Here is a 14192-nt window from a genome sequence, read left to right on the forward strand (position 1 = left end):
CTGAAAGCTATATGCAGTATGCTTTTTTTATGTATACTTTTCAGAGAAAACATTCAGTTTGTTATTAGGCAGGATTCAAGATTAGCTAATAAGCGATAACAATTATAATAATATTGTGTAGTAGTTTGATTGGATATGACCACAGATACTTTATGGTGCAGAAGCATCTTTTTCCCTGGTAGAACTGAGAATGCTCATTTTCTCAGTGAACAGAAACACTGTACAACAGACTGTCTCTTTGGCATATCTAAATTTCCAGCATCACTACTCTTGCATTTTCAAGCCGTTATTAAATAATGGCCATTAATGAATAATAGACACACTGTGATACTGTAACTAAGGCGGCTTCTGGGTGACTGACAGGCATATGGATAGCTTATATGGCATAGAGATGACTGGACAGAGAGGTGATTCATTTTCCACTGTGGACAAGAAAGGAATACATTTCCATTACACTGCATAGAAAGGCATGCAATTTAAAACTTATTAGTTATTTCTGGAATTTTCCATTTAATATTTTTAGATCATGGTGACTTGTAGAAAGCAATATGCCAGAGAAGAGACTGCTATCCAATTAAGTCTTGTATTGATCTTGTATCCTGTAGCCTTGCCAAATACACTGATTAGCTAATACTTTCTGTTTGCTTATGGAATCTTTAAGTCTATAATAACATAATCTCCAAAACTATGATTTTACCCTTCTTCTCATCTAGATGCCTTCTGTTTTTCCTAATTGCCCTGACTAAACTCTTCTCTAGGGTGTTTTTAGAACTGGTGAGAATGACCGTGTGTATCCTGTTGCTGACCTCCAGCAAAGTCTTTTACCTTTAGATATTATTGTAGTAGATAGTTTTTCCTAGTTGCATTTCACCAGGTTAAAGAAATTCCCTTCTCAGTTGGTCAGTGGTGGCCCACACCTTTAATCTCAGCACCGGGGAGGCAGAGGCAGGTAGATTTCAGTCAGTCTACAAAGCAAGTTCCAGGACAGTCAGAGCTGTTATACACAGAAACCACATCTCAAAAAAACCAAAAACACACAAAAAGGAAATTCTTTTCTTTTCCTAGTTTGTTACATATAAGTGATATGTCAGCCTAATTTTTTTCTACATCTATTTCTATTGAAATCACAGCCTTTATTAACTTGGCGTATTGCCTTGCTTGACTTATGTATGCTGAATCCGTGCAAACCTTCCATTCTGGCCTCGGTCCTGCTTGGTTGTGTTATGATCTTCTGTGTATGTTGCCAGTGTTTTGTTGAGGCTTTTTATATCTGCATTTGTGAGGAATATTACAGTGCAGGTCCCTCTTTTCTCTTTCTGTCGTATGGAAATATTTTCTGGAGCACTTTGCAAACAATTGCTATTAATTCTAAATGATTAACTTCAACAGTGAGGTCATTCGCTTCTGGTTTTCTGTCTGGGATTTAGGTTTTGCTTTATTACCAATTCAGTATCTTTTCTTGTTACTTATTTGCTCATGTTCTCTGCTTCTTGTCAGTTTTAATTGATTTGTGTATTTCTAGGAAATCACCCACGTTTTTCATTTACAGTTTCACTAGTTGCTAGGCAGTGGTGGTGCACACCTTTAATCCCAATACTCGGGAGGCAGAAGCAGGTGAATTTGTGTGAGTTCAAGGCCAGCCTGGTTTACAGAGCAAATTCTAGGACAGCCAAGGACACAGAGAAACCCTGTCTCGAAAAACAATTTTAAAAAAATCCGCTTATTTCTGTAAGGTCAGTGAGCCCAGTGTCTTGTCTTTCTTTTCTTTGGTTTTAGTGATTCAACTTTTGTGGGTAAATGTTTGCTAATGTTTTCTTCCTATTGTTGCTGTAGGGAAAGAAGGGATTGTTGGGATTACAGTGTGAGAAGGGATAGAGCTCGTCAGGGCAGGGAAGGATGACAGCTAGGGTGGGAGGCCGTGGTCACATTACACGTGGAGTCATGAAGCCTATTGTTGAGTCAGGACGTTGCCGGGCAGCCCGGCTGACCTCAGATCACGACCCTCTTGCTTCAGTCTCCTGGCTGCTAGGATTACAGGCATGGGTCAGTATTTCTGGTTTCAATATTGCTGATCTTTATCAAAGATTCAGCTTTGAGTTTTGTTGATGTTTCTTAAGTTTTGGGTTTTGTTAGTTTGTTCTCCCCCCCCACACACACACTATTTAGTTATTTCTTTTCCTTTTAATTTCATTCTTTCTGCTCCTGGTGAGATACATCATATATTATTAAATTATATATTATATTATACTACGTTATTTGCCTTTGTGAAATCGTGAAGTTTTGACATACTAGAGACAAGAATCTTCTAAGTTAGTGTTTCACTTCATGGTAAATTACAGACAAGATTCACTAGCCCCACTGCGCCTGAGCGCTAACCCCCATGGCTTTCCTGTGTTCTGATACTGATGCTCCAGGACCACGGAGTTCATGGTACTTGGTGTCAGAGGAATTTGGGGAGGGGGGAGCATGTCTGTTTCTCTACATCCCGTGGAGAACCCGTGTGCCAGTGTGTCGTGAGGATGGTTGATATGAATGCGTGTTGTTTTCACAGCAAAACTAGACCTGCGCTTTCTCTCTCTCTCTCTCTCTCTCTCTCTCTCTCTCTCTCTCTCTCTCTCTCTCTCTCTCTCTCTCTCTCTCATTGTTACTTAACTTCAGGGGAATTTGAGCCTCAAAATGACAAAATTCCATGCATAAAGTCAAATGTTAGTTCACACCAGTAAATAGTTGGTACCGAAGATTAAGAGTGGATATAAACCTTCTAACAGAGCAATATTTCAGCAAAGCCCTTTTTGGGTTATACTAACAAGAAAAGGTAGCGATAAAGATGAGTTTTTCATGAGATACTCTTGACCAGCTGCCTTAACAGAGTTCCTCAGGAAAGTGTGCAGAAGTCAGTTTCCTCCACTTCTGCCGAGTAGAACTGCGTGTGTTGTCTGACATGGCTGATGGAGAGTGTGCACATGGGACTGTACACGTCAGGCTAGTGATGAAGACTACCGAATTCTCAGGAATAAGTGTCTTCGCGTTAGTTAGGTGCTGTTTTATGATGAAGGTCTTTTTTAGGGTTTCCAGATATCTCTTTTACTATCAAGAAAAACACACAAACCGAGCGGGTGGGAGGCAGAGGCAGGCGGATCTCTGTGAGTTCAAGACTAGCCTGGTCTACATAGCTAGTTCCAGGACAGCCAGGGCTATATAGTGAGACCCTGTGTGTGTATGGGGGGGGGGTGATAATGCTTTTAATTTTTCTCAGTACTAGAAATTAAACCTAGGTTTCCACAGATGCTAGGCAAGCTCTCTAGCCCTGAGCTACATCCTGGATCCTTTTTTATTTTTAAAATTCTTTGTTTTTATTTTGATACAAGGTCTTGATGACAAGTTACCCAAGCTGGCCTTGAACCTATTCTGTATCCCAGGCGGACCTTAAATTTAGCCTCCTGAGAATCTGGCCTTACAGGCCACATGCCAGTTCACCAAGAGAAAACTTTGATCTTCCAAATAATAAGGAAATCTTGAGGAATAACTGCTGCAAAAAAACAAATTAGTTCAGCTTTAGTAGAAATTAGGTTTACCTAAACATACTACATAGTGGATTCCTGTCAGGTGTTTTGTCCTGCTGGGTTGAACTCGCAAATCTTCTCTTCTGAGAGTTCATAGACTTACACATGACCGTGAGTCTGACAGAGTAGGAGTGACTAGCTCCGAAACTGGTGGTCCACAGGACTGAAGCATAGGAATGCTACTGACGGCAGGCCGGCAGAGATCTGGTTCGTCTCCTGCCGTCGGTTGAGAGGGGCACAGTCGGGCGTCCAGTAGCTCTCTAAAATACCATCCCCACACCACCAGTGATCACAAGATGTTAGAAACACTGGATGATGCGTCCTGCTGCTAAGAAAATTAATATTTTTTGGTATAGTCTTCTGCTTTGAGAGGGAAAAAGTTTTTTGTTTTTTTGTGACAGGGTTTCTCTGTAGCTTTGGAACCTGTTCTGGATCTCACTCTGTAAGCCAGGCTGGCCTTGAACTCACAGAGATCCACCTCTCTGTCTCCTAAGTCCTGGGATTAAAGGTGCGCACCACCATCTCCCAGCGAGATGATAATTTTTTGTATATTTCACTGTCCCTGTTTGACTCTCTCCCTCCCCACCCCCCAGTGCTGAGGGACACTAACCCAGGACCTCATATATCTAAGCAAGTACTCTGTTTTTTAAATTTGTATTAGACATGAATTATACATAATGGTTTCATTGTGACATTTTCATGAATATACACAATATATTTTGATCATCTATACACACACACCTAATGACAACATTTTTTCCCTTCTCTGAGTTTATTTGAGCCTTGGAGGGATTAATATAGATATCTCATTGTTGAATCTAAAACCACTTACAAACAGCACTGTGATCAGTTATGAGTTTTTGCTGTTAACTACTGGCCTCTGCTAGAAGAAACTTTTCTGATCAAAGCCGGCCCCACGAATCTGTGGACATAAATACATGTGTAAGGCAGTTGGATGAACACACCATGTCTGCTTGGCAGAACAGCAGCAACAGCCTCCCAGTAGGCCTGTGACCAGGTTTACAATTCCAGATGTGAATTCCTGCTTACAGAGTAGGCTGCAAATCCAATCAGCAAGTGGTTGGTTACTCTTGTAACATATCACACTATTGAGCAAGTCAGCGCTTCTTGCCTGGTAGTTGGTATTGTTGTGTTTCTCTATGTCCAACAATCATGACATGTAGCATCTTTGTTAAGAAGGATCTTGTTAACTCAATCTGGTAGGTATCCAGGACAGTGGCATTTGTTGGTATTACTAGGGGGGAGGCTTGACATTTTTGAACATGTATACAATGAAACATGATAATTCCCCACTCCAAACTTTCTCTATATCCCCTCCAAAACATTCCACCCTCAACTTTTTAGGTTTTTGAGTCAGAATTTTTCTGTGTAGCCTTGGCTATCCTAGAACTCTGTAGATTAGGCTGGCCTTGAACTCAGAAATCTGCCTGCCTCTGCCCTCTGAGTGCTGGGATTAAAAGCAAGTACCACTGTGCCCAGCTCAACTTTTTTTTTCAGACAAGGTCTCACTATGTGGTCTTGACTAATCTAGAATTTACTATGTAGACAAGAATGGCCTTAGACTCACAGAGATTTGCCTGCCTGTACCAAAGATTAAAGGTGTGTGCCACACAATGCCTAGCCTGTTTCTGTCATTCTGCTAGTATTTGTATTATAGTACAAGAACAGTTAATGCTGCCCATATAAGTGGAGTGTGGGACTATGCATTGGAACACAGGAATACTACCAGTGGCCACATCTTCAGAAAGAATGTTTTCCATCCATCCCCAAAGCAATTATAAACTGCCAATAGTACCTCAGTAAGGGGTCAGAAGCTCACCTAGCCCATGTATATCATAATTTCATCTACCTTTATGTGGTTCCGGTCTTGCGCAGGTATCGGCTGCTGTGAACTTGTGAGTCTGATAGCCATGTCAGTTCAGAAGACAGCACCCACATCACTTCTCTCCATCCCCTGTGCTCACACTGTTTCCACTTCCTCCTCGTGGACGTTCCGAGCCTTGGTGCTGGTGCATGGTGGTACCCATTTATTTATTTTTTTATTAGTTTGTCAAGTATCAGATTTCCTTACGACTTTTAAAAAATACATTGTTGGTTTTGGTTTAATGTCTCCCTCTCCTTCTGTCCCTCAACTCCCTGTACTTTCCCCACTTCGACTTTTCTACTCCACTACTCCCCCCACTCTCATATCACAGCGTTCTACTGCCCTCCCCAACTTAAATCATTTCCCCCTTTGACTTAACAATCCCCTTTCTAGTTTCCTGATACATTCTCATTCCCACATAAATGCACATGCATGGAAATTAATAGCTAAGGTCTACATCTAAGAGAATATGTGTCTGTCTAATGAGCCTGAGTTCTTGCCTTAATATAGTATTTCTGGTTCCGTTCCTTTTCCTGCACATTAATAACCTCATTTTTCTTCATGTCTGAATAGAGTTACATTGTGTATATGTGCTACATTTTCATTATCCTTCCTGGGTTGGTGGACATCTAGACTGGTTCCACTTCTGTGCCATTGTGAATAGAGCAGCAGTGAACATAGACACGCAGGTGCCTGCCCCTGACAAGTTAGTGTAGAATGGACAAAGAGAGCTACGTCTGAGGCTGGAGAGAAGATGGCTGAGCTGCACAGAGCACTGGTTTCTCCTCCCAGCACCCACATGGCAACTCACAACCTTCTGTAACTCCAGTCCTAGGGGATTCCGTGCCCTCTTCTGGCCTCCGTGGGCACCAGACATACATGTATATGTAGCCATATGCATGCAGAACATCCCTGTACATCAAAAGGAGATGTCTGATGGTAGCCTTAAATGTGTTACTGTGCAAGAAGTAAGAAATGGTAACATAGACCAATTTGACTTTGATGTAAAGTGTTTCTCTAAAATGTTGCCTAAACTAGATGAAAAGGTGTTCTTTTTTTTTCTTTTTTTGGTTTTTTGAGACAGGGTTTCTCTGTGGTCTTGGAGCCTGTCCTGGAACTAGCTCTTGTAGTCCAGGCTGGTCTCGAACTAGGTGTTCATTCTTTATCGTGACTGCTCAGAATGCTGAGGCTTCAAGACTGGCCTGGGCTGTGTGATGAGACATTTCCTCTAAAAGTTAGTTAACTGGGTAATTACCACAGTGCCTATGAGAACACTACAACAAATAAGAATTTTCATAGTTGGGGCTGTAAATCTATTAGTCTGTAAAGTTAATGTAAATTAGTTTAGGATTTGCTCACTTTGCTTTATTGACTTAAGTATGAAGGCAGATATAAAGGAAAGCATTGTATGACAAAATAGCCTGTTTTTGTCTTGTTGTTTATTTGAATTATGAAAGTGTAGTTTTAGCAGAACTTTGGACTTTCTGTGCAGAAGTAAAATGTTTCATAAAGCACTGGGCAGCTTTTAGTTTATTTACCCAGATTTGTTATTTGCTGATACATGGGAGGGTTTACACATACACAATGTATTACTATGTGATTTCTGTGTGTATGCATGCATATAGATTTCATGGTAAATACAAGTCCAAATCCTTCCGCCGTGGATTGTGGAGCCTCAGCCCTAGCACTGTTCTGTCCCTGTTCTTTCATCTAAACGGAAGAGGAAGCAGGGCTGGTGCCTTTCACAGCACTCACTGCTCTCAGAGGACCTAGATTCTAGTCCCAGGATATGCATGGTGGCTCACAGGAACTACAGTTCCAGGTGATCTGACTGTTCTGGCCCCCACAGGCACTGCGTGGACATGGTGTACTAATACGCAGGCAAAGCACTCAGTCACATAAAAATAAGTAGATCTTTAAAGGAAGGGAAATACTCCAGCAGTAATAATGAGATAGTGGGTACATAAGATAATCGTGTTAGGACTGGAGGATCAAAAGCATCTGTTCCCATCAGTTCGTTTGTAAGTAGATTGTGGTGGGGGAGGAACACAGGCATTGTCGTTGGAGTTGAGCAAAAGCATTCTGGACTCTGGTTCTGTCATTGGTCACTGTGCTATGGACCAGCTGCATAGCTCATTACAAGAAACAATTAAGACCACAATTGGATATATTTGGCGATACATAGATATGATCCCAGCACTATGGAGGCTCAGGCTGAGGCTGAGGATTGTTACTGGTTCTAGTGAAACCTTGTTTCAGGAGAAAAAAAAGATAATTCTAAGAAGCACACAGTAGTACCTGGACCTTCTGTGTTCTGTAAATACAATAAGGTCCTGGTGCTACTTTCCTCAACTAGGTTATTTCTGGTGCTTAGAGCCAGACACTGGGTACTGAGTATTGAAAACTTGGGAGTTAATTTCTTGTACCATATTGTACCAATAGTTCATTAAGTTTATGAAGTAATTTAATAAGTAATGTCTTAGTTAGAGTTAATATCGCTGTGATGAAACACCATTGGCCAAACCAGCTTGGGGAGGAAAGGGTTTATTTGCCTATAAAACCTGAGTCACTGTTCATTGAGGGAAGCCAAACCTGAAGGCAGGAGCTCATGCAGAGGCATGTTGGTTACTGGCTTGCTCCTCATGGGTTTCTCAGCCTGCTTTCTTACAGCTAGCCCAGGAGTGGCACAACTTCCATTGGGCTGGGCACTTCTCAGTCAGTCACTAAAGAAAATGCCCTACTGGACTGCCTACAGCCTGATCTTTTGGGGGCATTTTCTCAATAGATGTTCTCTGAGTTGACTTCAGCTTGTGTCAAGTAGACAGAAATCTAGCAAGTGAGGTGGGCGTGGTGGCTCACGCCTTTCATCCCAGTAGCGATTGTTATTGATACCAAGAAAGTAAATGGTACACCTGGAGTAGCTTGTACAGCACTTTCCCCCACCTCGGACATGCGCGGTCAGAGGAGCAGTGAGGATGGCGCCCAGCCAGGTGTCAGGGTAGCAAAGTAGTATGCTTGGAGGTGCCCAGGTAGGTGGGTACCAGAGGAGTATTTAAGACTTAAGCATTGATAAAGTTGTTCAGTTTTGCTTTTAAACTGATTAAACAAGGAAACTAACAGCTTTTTTCTACAGTAAATTCATGGCCAGGAAGAATAGAATGGAAAATAACTATTTGGTGCCACTTCCTTGGTTCAGGACAAATCACCAGCAGTCTTGCTCATCATTGCTTTTATGCCGTCAATGTAGACATCACTATGGTGAAATGGTACTGTTTCATGGTGTGCTTTCCCACTAAGTAAGCTCATTCCCTTCCCACAGATCCTAATTATCTCATGGCTAACGAACGCATGAACCTGATGAACATGGCAAAGCTGAGTATCAAGGGCCTGATTGAATCCGCTCTGAACCTGGGGCGAACCCTGGACTCGGACTATGCCCCCCTCCAGCAGTTCTTCGTGGTGATGGAACACTGCTTGAAGCACGGCTTGAAAGGTGGGTGTGGCCTCGGAATGCAGATGTGCAGCCAGTCCTTAGCAGTGCCTGCCTGGAAAGAAAGCCTTTTCCATGGCGACAAGAAATAGAAATCTTGGGTGAATAGTATTAATAATGGCCTTGGCATGGTGGCTCACACCTTTACTTCCCAACACTTAGGAGAGAGAGGCAGGGAGATTTCTGTGTGTTCAGGACTAGCCCATCTATAGAGAAGGTTTCTTGCCAGCTAGGGCTCCATAGTAAGAGACCCTGTCTTTAAAAAAAAAAAATAGTAGAATGCAACCTACATTGCATTTTAGTTGACTTAAAGGACTTACAGTAATAAAAGTACAAATGTCTTTGGATGTTAGAGTTGAAAGAGCCTTCGCGGCTAAGCAAATAAAGATGGCCGCTCCATCAACTGACAGGAGGAGAGACCTGTGTAGCACTGACGAGTTACCAGCCCAGATCAAGAGTTGGGCAGAACGGGTGCTGTAGTCAGGTTCTACTCTTCTCCCTTAAGCAGTTTTGGGGTTGGCCCAGTCTAAGTCACCTTAGTTTCCTTCCTTCCTTCCTTTTCACTATTCGGTTTCTCATTGGGCTGTTTTCATCACTAATACTATATGGTTTTAACTACTGAATCATTAAATATTATTATAGGCCGGGCGATGGTGGTGCACGCCTTTAATCCCAGCACTCGGGAGGCAGAGGCAGGCGGATCTCTGTGAGTTCGAGACCAGCCTGGTCTACAGAGCTAGTTCCAGGACAGGCTCCAAAGCCACGGAGAAACCCTGTCTCGAAAAACCAAAAAAAAAAAAAAAAAATATTATAGGCTAGATCACTAACTCTTTTTAACTTAATTTAATTTTCATGTATATGGGTGTTCTGTCTGCATTTATGCCTGTACACCATGTTTGTGCCCGGTGCCCACAGAGACCAGAAGATAAGATCAGATCCCCTGGAACTGTAGTAACAGACAGTTATGAGCTGTCGTGTGGGCGCTGGGAGTTTTATCTGGTTTTTCTACAAGAATAGTCAGTACTTTTTATGGCTGATCCATTTCTCCAGCCCCATTACAAATTCTTAAAAAAAAAAAAGGAAGAACTGAGTCTTGGAAGTACAGAATTTTTTTATTTTTGTAAATTTTTATCTATTACGAAACCATGATTTTTACATGTGTTTCTATGTATGTGGTATACATATATCTGGGGCACACATCTATGGGAATGTGTGTGTGTGAAGGGCAGGGGTTGATGGCGAGTATCTTTCCTATTCTCAATTTTTATTTACCAGCTGAGGGTCTTAGGCAGTCTGGGGCTCACAGACTTGGCTAGTGTAACTAGTCAGCTTGCCCCAGGATTCTCTGTCTCAGTCCTTCTTGTGCTGGGATTATAGGTCAGCCACCACGCCCACCTGGCTTTTACATGGGCCTTAGGGATCCAAACTCTGGCCACGCTTGTGTGGAAAACACTTGCTTCACTGAGCCATCTCTCAACTTGCATGAAACGTTTGACACTAATAGCCTAGGATTGGATACCCAGAAAGAATGCTGGAGAGAGAGAATGAGGGAATGTGGACGAGAATGCCGCCACAGATATGCAAGCACCTTTATGTCTGTAGTAGAGGGGTATTTATGTTGTAAAGAATATTAAAATACTGTTTTGCTTTGTTTCCTTAGCCAAGAAAACTTTCCTTGGACAAAACAAATCCTTCTGGGGGCCTCTAGAGCTAGTAGAAAAGCTCGTTCCAGAAGCTGCAGAGATAACAGCAAGTGTTAAAGATCTCCCAGGACTTAAGTAAGTCTCGGGCTAAGTTTTCTTTCTCTCTTTGAAGAATGGGGTTAAGAATAATGTGTGCATTTTTATAACAACCCAAGTTTGTAATGTTGTTACCACTAGACACTGTTAGTGTCTCTTGAAGGGTACTTCCTGAAGAGAGGTTGTCTTCATATAATAATACCAGACATCTCTGTTTGATTACAAAAATGAACATGAGAATCAGCAGGACTTAAGAAATTTGACCTATACCTGGCTGGATTTCAGGAAAACAACTGTGATCTATGGATTTTAGAACCAAGATTAAGTGAGCCTCAGAAACATGAGACCTGCCTTCAAACTTGGAGGGAAAAAGTAGATTGGCTTCCCACGGGAAACTGGCTTAATGTTAACCGAATGTAAGCACACTTTGCCTGTGTCCATCTGAGTATCCAGTTTCTTACATAACCCGCTCCGAACTTAGGGCTCATTACACACTAAACTGATGGGAAATTTCCAGCTGTGCCAAACAGTGTTCTGGTCTTCAGACTACAGCACATTTACTTATTAATGCAAATGCAAGATTGTTTGTTCCAAACACCCAAGACTCACAATCCCACCCACAATTACAAGTGCAAGAACAGGTGGGGGCCTCAAGCAGGGCCTTAGTCGACTACTGGAAGGGCATTGGAAGGAGCATGAGTCCTGTCCCACACCAGACCCCCCTTGCTGCCTTTCCTGTTCTTCTCAGTCACTTGGTTTCTGTGCTCTTGTAGGACACCAGTTGGCAGAGGAAGAGCCTGGCTTCGTTTGGCTTTAATGCAGAAGAAGCTTTCTGAGTATATGAAGGCCTTGATCAATAAGAAGGAACTTCTCAGGTATGAACACAAGACAAACTTTCTTCTTGACGTGTTCTGCCAATATCATTCAAACTCAAGTCATAGAAACTTGCTGACTGCGTAGGTCAGAAACACTTATACCTAACAGTTTGATCAGTTCTCTGTGCTGCACCTCCCATACTCATTCCTAGTCCTGGAAGGGTATTTTATGCAGTGTATGTCCTCTGTAGCTGTGGCTATCTATATGTGGTCCTTTGTAGGGCAGTTCAGAACTTTGCACCACCAGAAAACAAGGAAAGCTTATGGCCCACATCCTGTGCATAGACCCAATAGGACAACGGGTTGGTAATCATTTCATACGTACCATTCACATAGATCATGTGTTGCCTAGGTTACATAGCAAATCTTCATCACAAAAACAAACAGATACAACCATAATATTAAAAATAAAAGGCAACCAATAGAGTGAAGGAGATTTTTATAATAATTATTATGTAAATATATGCATATTCAACAAAGAATATATATAAAGAATTTGGCTGGCAGTCATAGTGGCACACGCCTTTAACTCCAACACTTGGGAGGCAGACGCAGGAGGATCTTTGTGAGTTCAGGATCATCCTGGTGTAGAAGGTAAACTCCAGAACACTCTGTCTCAATAATAATAATAATAATAATAATAATAATTATTATTATTATTATTATTATTATTATTCTACTAAAGTAAAAACAAATACAAACATATGAACATGGACAGAAAATTTAAGCTTTAAAAAGGAAAAATTAACTGGGCTGTGGTGATGCATTTAATTCCAGCATTTGGGAGGCAGAAGTAGATGGATCGCTGTGAGCTCAAGGCCAGCCTGATCTACAGAGTGAGTTCCAGGACAGCCAGGGCTACACAGAGAAACCCTGTTTACAAAACAAAATGAAACAAACAAATGACTAGTAAACAGAAAAAGATGTGTGACTTCACCGGCCATCATAAAAGTATATATTAAAACAAGATAAAGGGGTCAGCAAAATGGCTTAGTGGGTAAAATCACTTGCCCATAAGCCTGATACCCAGAGTTTAAGCCCCAGACCCACATGGCAGAAGGAAAGGACCAATTCCTGCAAATTGTTTTCTGACTTTCATACACATTCTGTGGGGCACACACACCCATACACAAACAAGTAAATAAATGCAATAAAACAAGGTGATACTGGTGTTTACCCAAAATAACCAAAATGAAAGGACAGATGGTACCAACTATTGGTCAGATATGATGGCACACACCTGTAATCCAACACCAGGATATATGAAGAATTGCTCTAAGTTCTAGGCCAAATTCAGACTCCAAGTTCAGCCTTGCATCGTGAGACTTTGTCTCAATATATATACATTATATATATCACACACATGTATATATGTGTGTAATGTTAGAAGGGATATGAAGTAACTTTCTGCTCATGCTGAACGGGGTCTGAAATATTAACACCTGTCCAGTAGAGCACAGAATAACTATTAACTCTTGTAAACTGGACAAAGAGGGTTTTGCTATATATAATTTCATTTCATTTAACTCAACAGTTAAACTCCTGAGTATGTCTAACAAAACTGTATCTGTGGTGCTCAGTAGAGCAGCACATGGCTTTCATTCCAGCACTAGGGTGCAGAGGCAGGTGGATTTCCATGAGTGTGAGGGCAGCATCGTTCACATACTAAGTCCTGGGCCAATCAAGGCCACATGATGGGACTCCGTCTTAAAACAGAAAACAAAAGGCCATCTATGTGTATACCAAAAAAAAAAAAAATACACACAATAGTGTTCTGAGAAGCACCGTAACTTCCATGCACTGGACAGCCCAGATGTCCACCATCGATAATAAACCAGGTGTGTGAGCAAACACCTGTGAGTCTAGCCAGTACTCAGAAGGCTCACGAAGAGCTCACGGTCAGCCTGGTCTACATAGTAAAGTTCAGGCCATCCTGTCCTAGATGCCAAAAACTAAAAGTAGAATGGGTATTCCTGTCATACAGTGCAGTCCAGCAATGAAAACAGACTACAACTTGTAGAATATTGCACAAAGAATTCCAGATACAAAAAGAAAGTCAGGTCTGTATAACTCACTACAAAAGTTCACAACTGGTAATATCAGTTTCTGATGGTAGAAAGCAGGATACCTTGGGGATGGGAGGACAATGATGGAGAAAGAATGTCTCCAAGAGTCTCTCTCTGATTCAGTTAACAATTGCACACATAACTGTGGCTCCTGGGAAAATTCATACACTCACACATGTATGATTTACAGAAGGGTAGCCTTCTGTACCTATATTAAACTTCAAGTCAGAAAGTCATCTTGCTGGTAGTTTTGAAATGTGTGATGTTGGCATGCAGCCATGCTCAGCTCCCAAGCTCGTGAGTGGAAGATGTTGAAATTGAGGCCCTGAGACTCGGCTGTTAAAGAGCACTGGTGGCCCCAGTTCTGCAGAGTCTGCTTCACAGGCTGTCAGGGTGCAGAACCACACATGATTCATTACTGAGAGAATTGGCAAACTTGCCAACATTGTGCTGCAATGGTGTTGGTTTGTTTTTGTTTTGTTTTGTTTTTGGATAAAAAAATGTGCAAAAAAGTTGCTAAAAAAAAATCAACATTTTTATCATTTGCTAATATACTTTGTAAAGTCAAAGGAAA

The 14192-nt window shown here is 41.7% G+C and overlaps 1 protein-coding gene across 7 annotated transcripts in view; it reads left to right on the forward strand.

Moving 5' to 3' along the window:
* The window catches only part of Rufy3 (RUN and FYVE domain containing 3), an 82723-nt gene that overhangs the window by 37007 nt on the left and 31524 nt on the right, over nucleotides 1-14192 (forward strand). For all 7 annotated transcript variants that reach the window (XM_005359454.3, XM_005359455.2, XM_026785217.1 and 4 more), the window contains 3 exons: nucleotides 8768-8941; nucleotides 10599-10716; nucleotides 11451-11552. In XM_005359454.3, the coding sequence (XP_005359511.2) occupies nucleotides 8768-8941; nucleotides 10599-10716; nucleotides 11451-11552 (394 nt within the window). The remainder of the gene's footprint in view (nucleotides 1-8767; nucleotides 8942-10598; nucleotides 10717-11450; nucleotides 11553-14192) is intronic.

The sequence above is a fragment of the Microtus ochrogaster genome, linkage group LG1, assembly GCF_000317375.1.
Source record: "Microtus ochrogaster isolate Prairie Vole_2 linkage group LG1, MicOch1.0, whole genome shotgun sequence".
Classification (NCBI taxonomy): Eukaryota; Metazoa; Chordata; class Mammalia; order Rodentia; family Cricetidae; genus Microtus; species Microtus ochrogaster.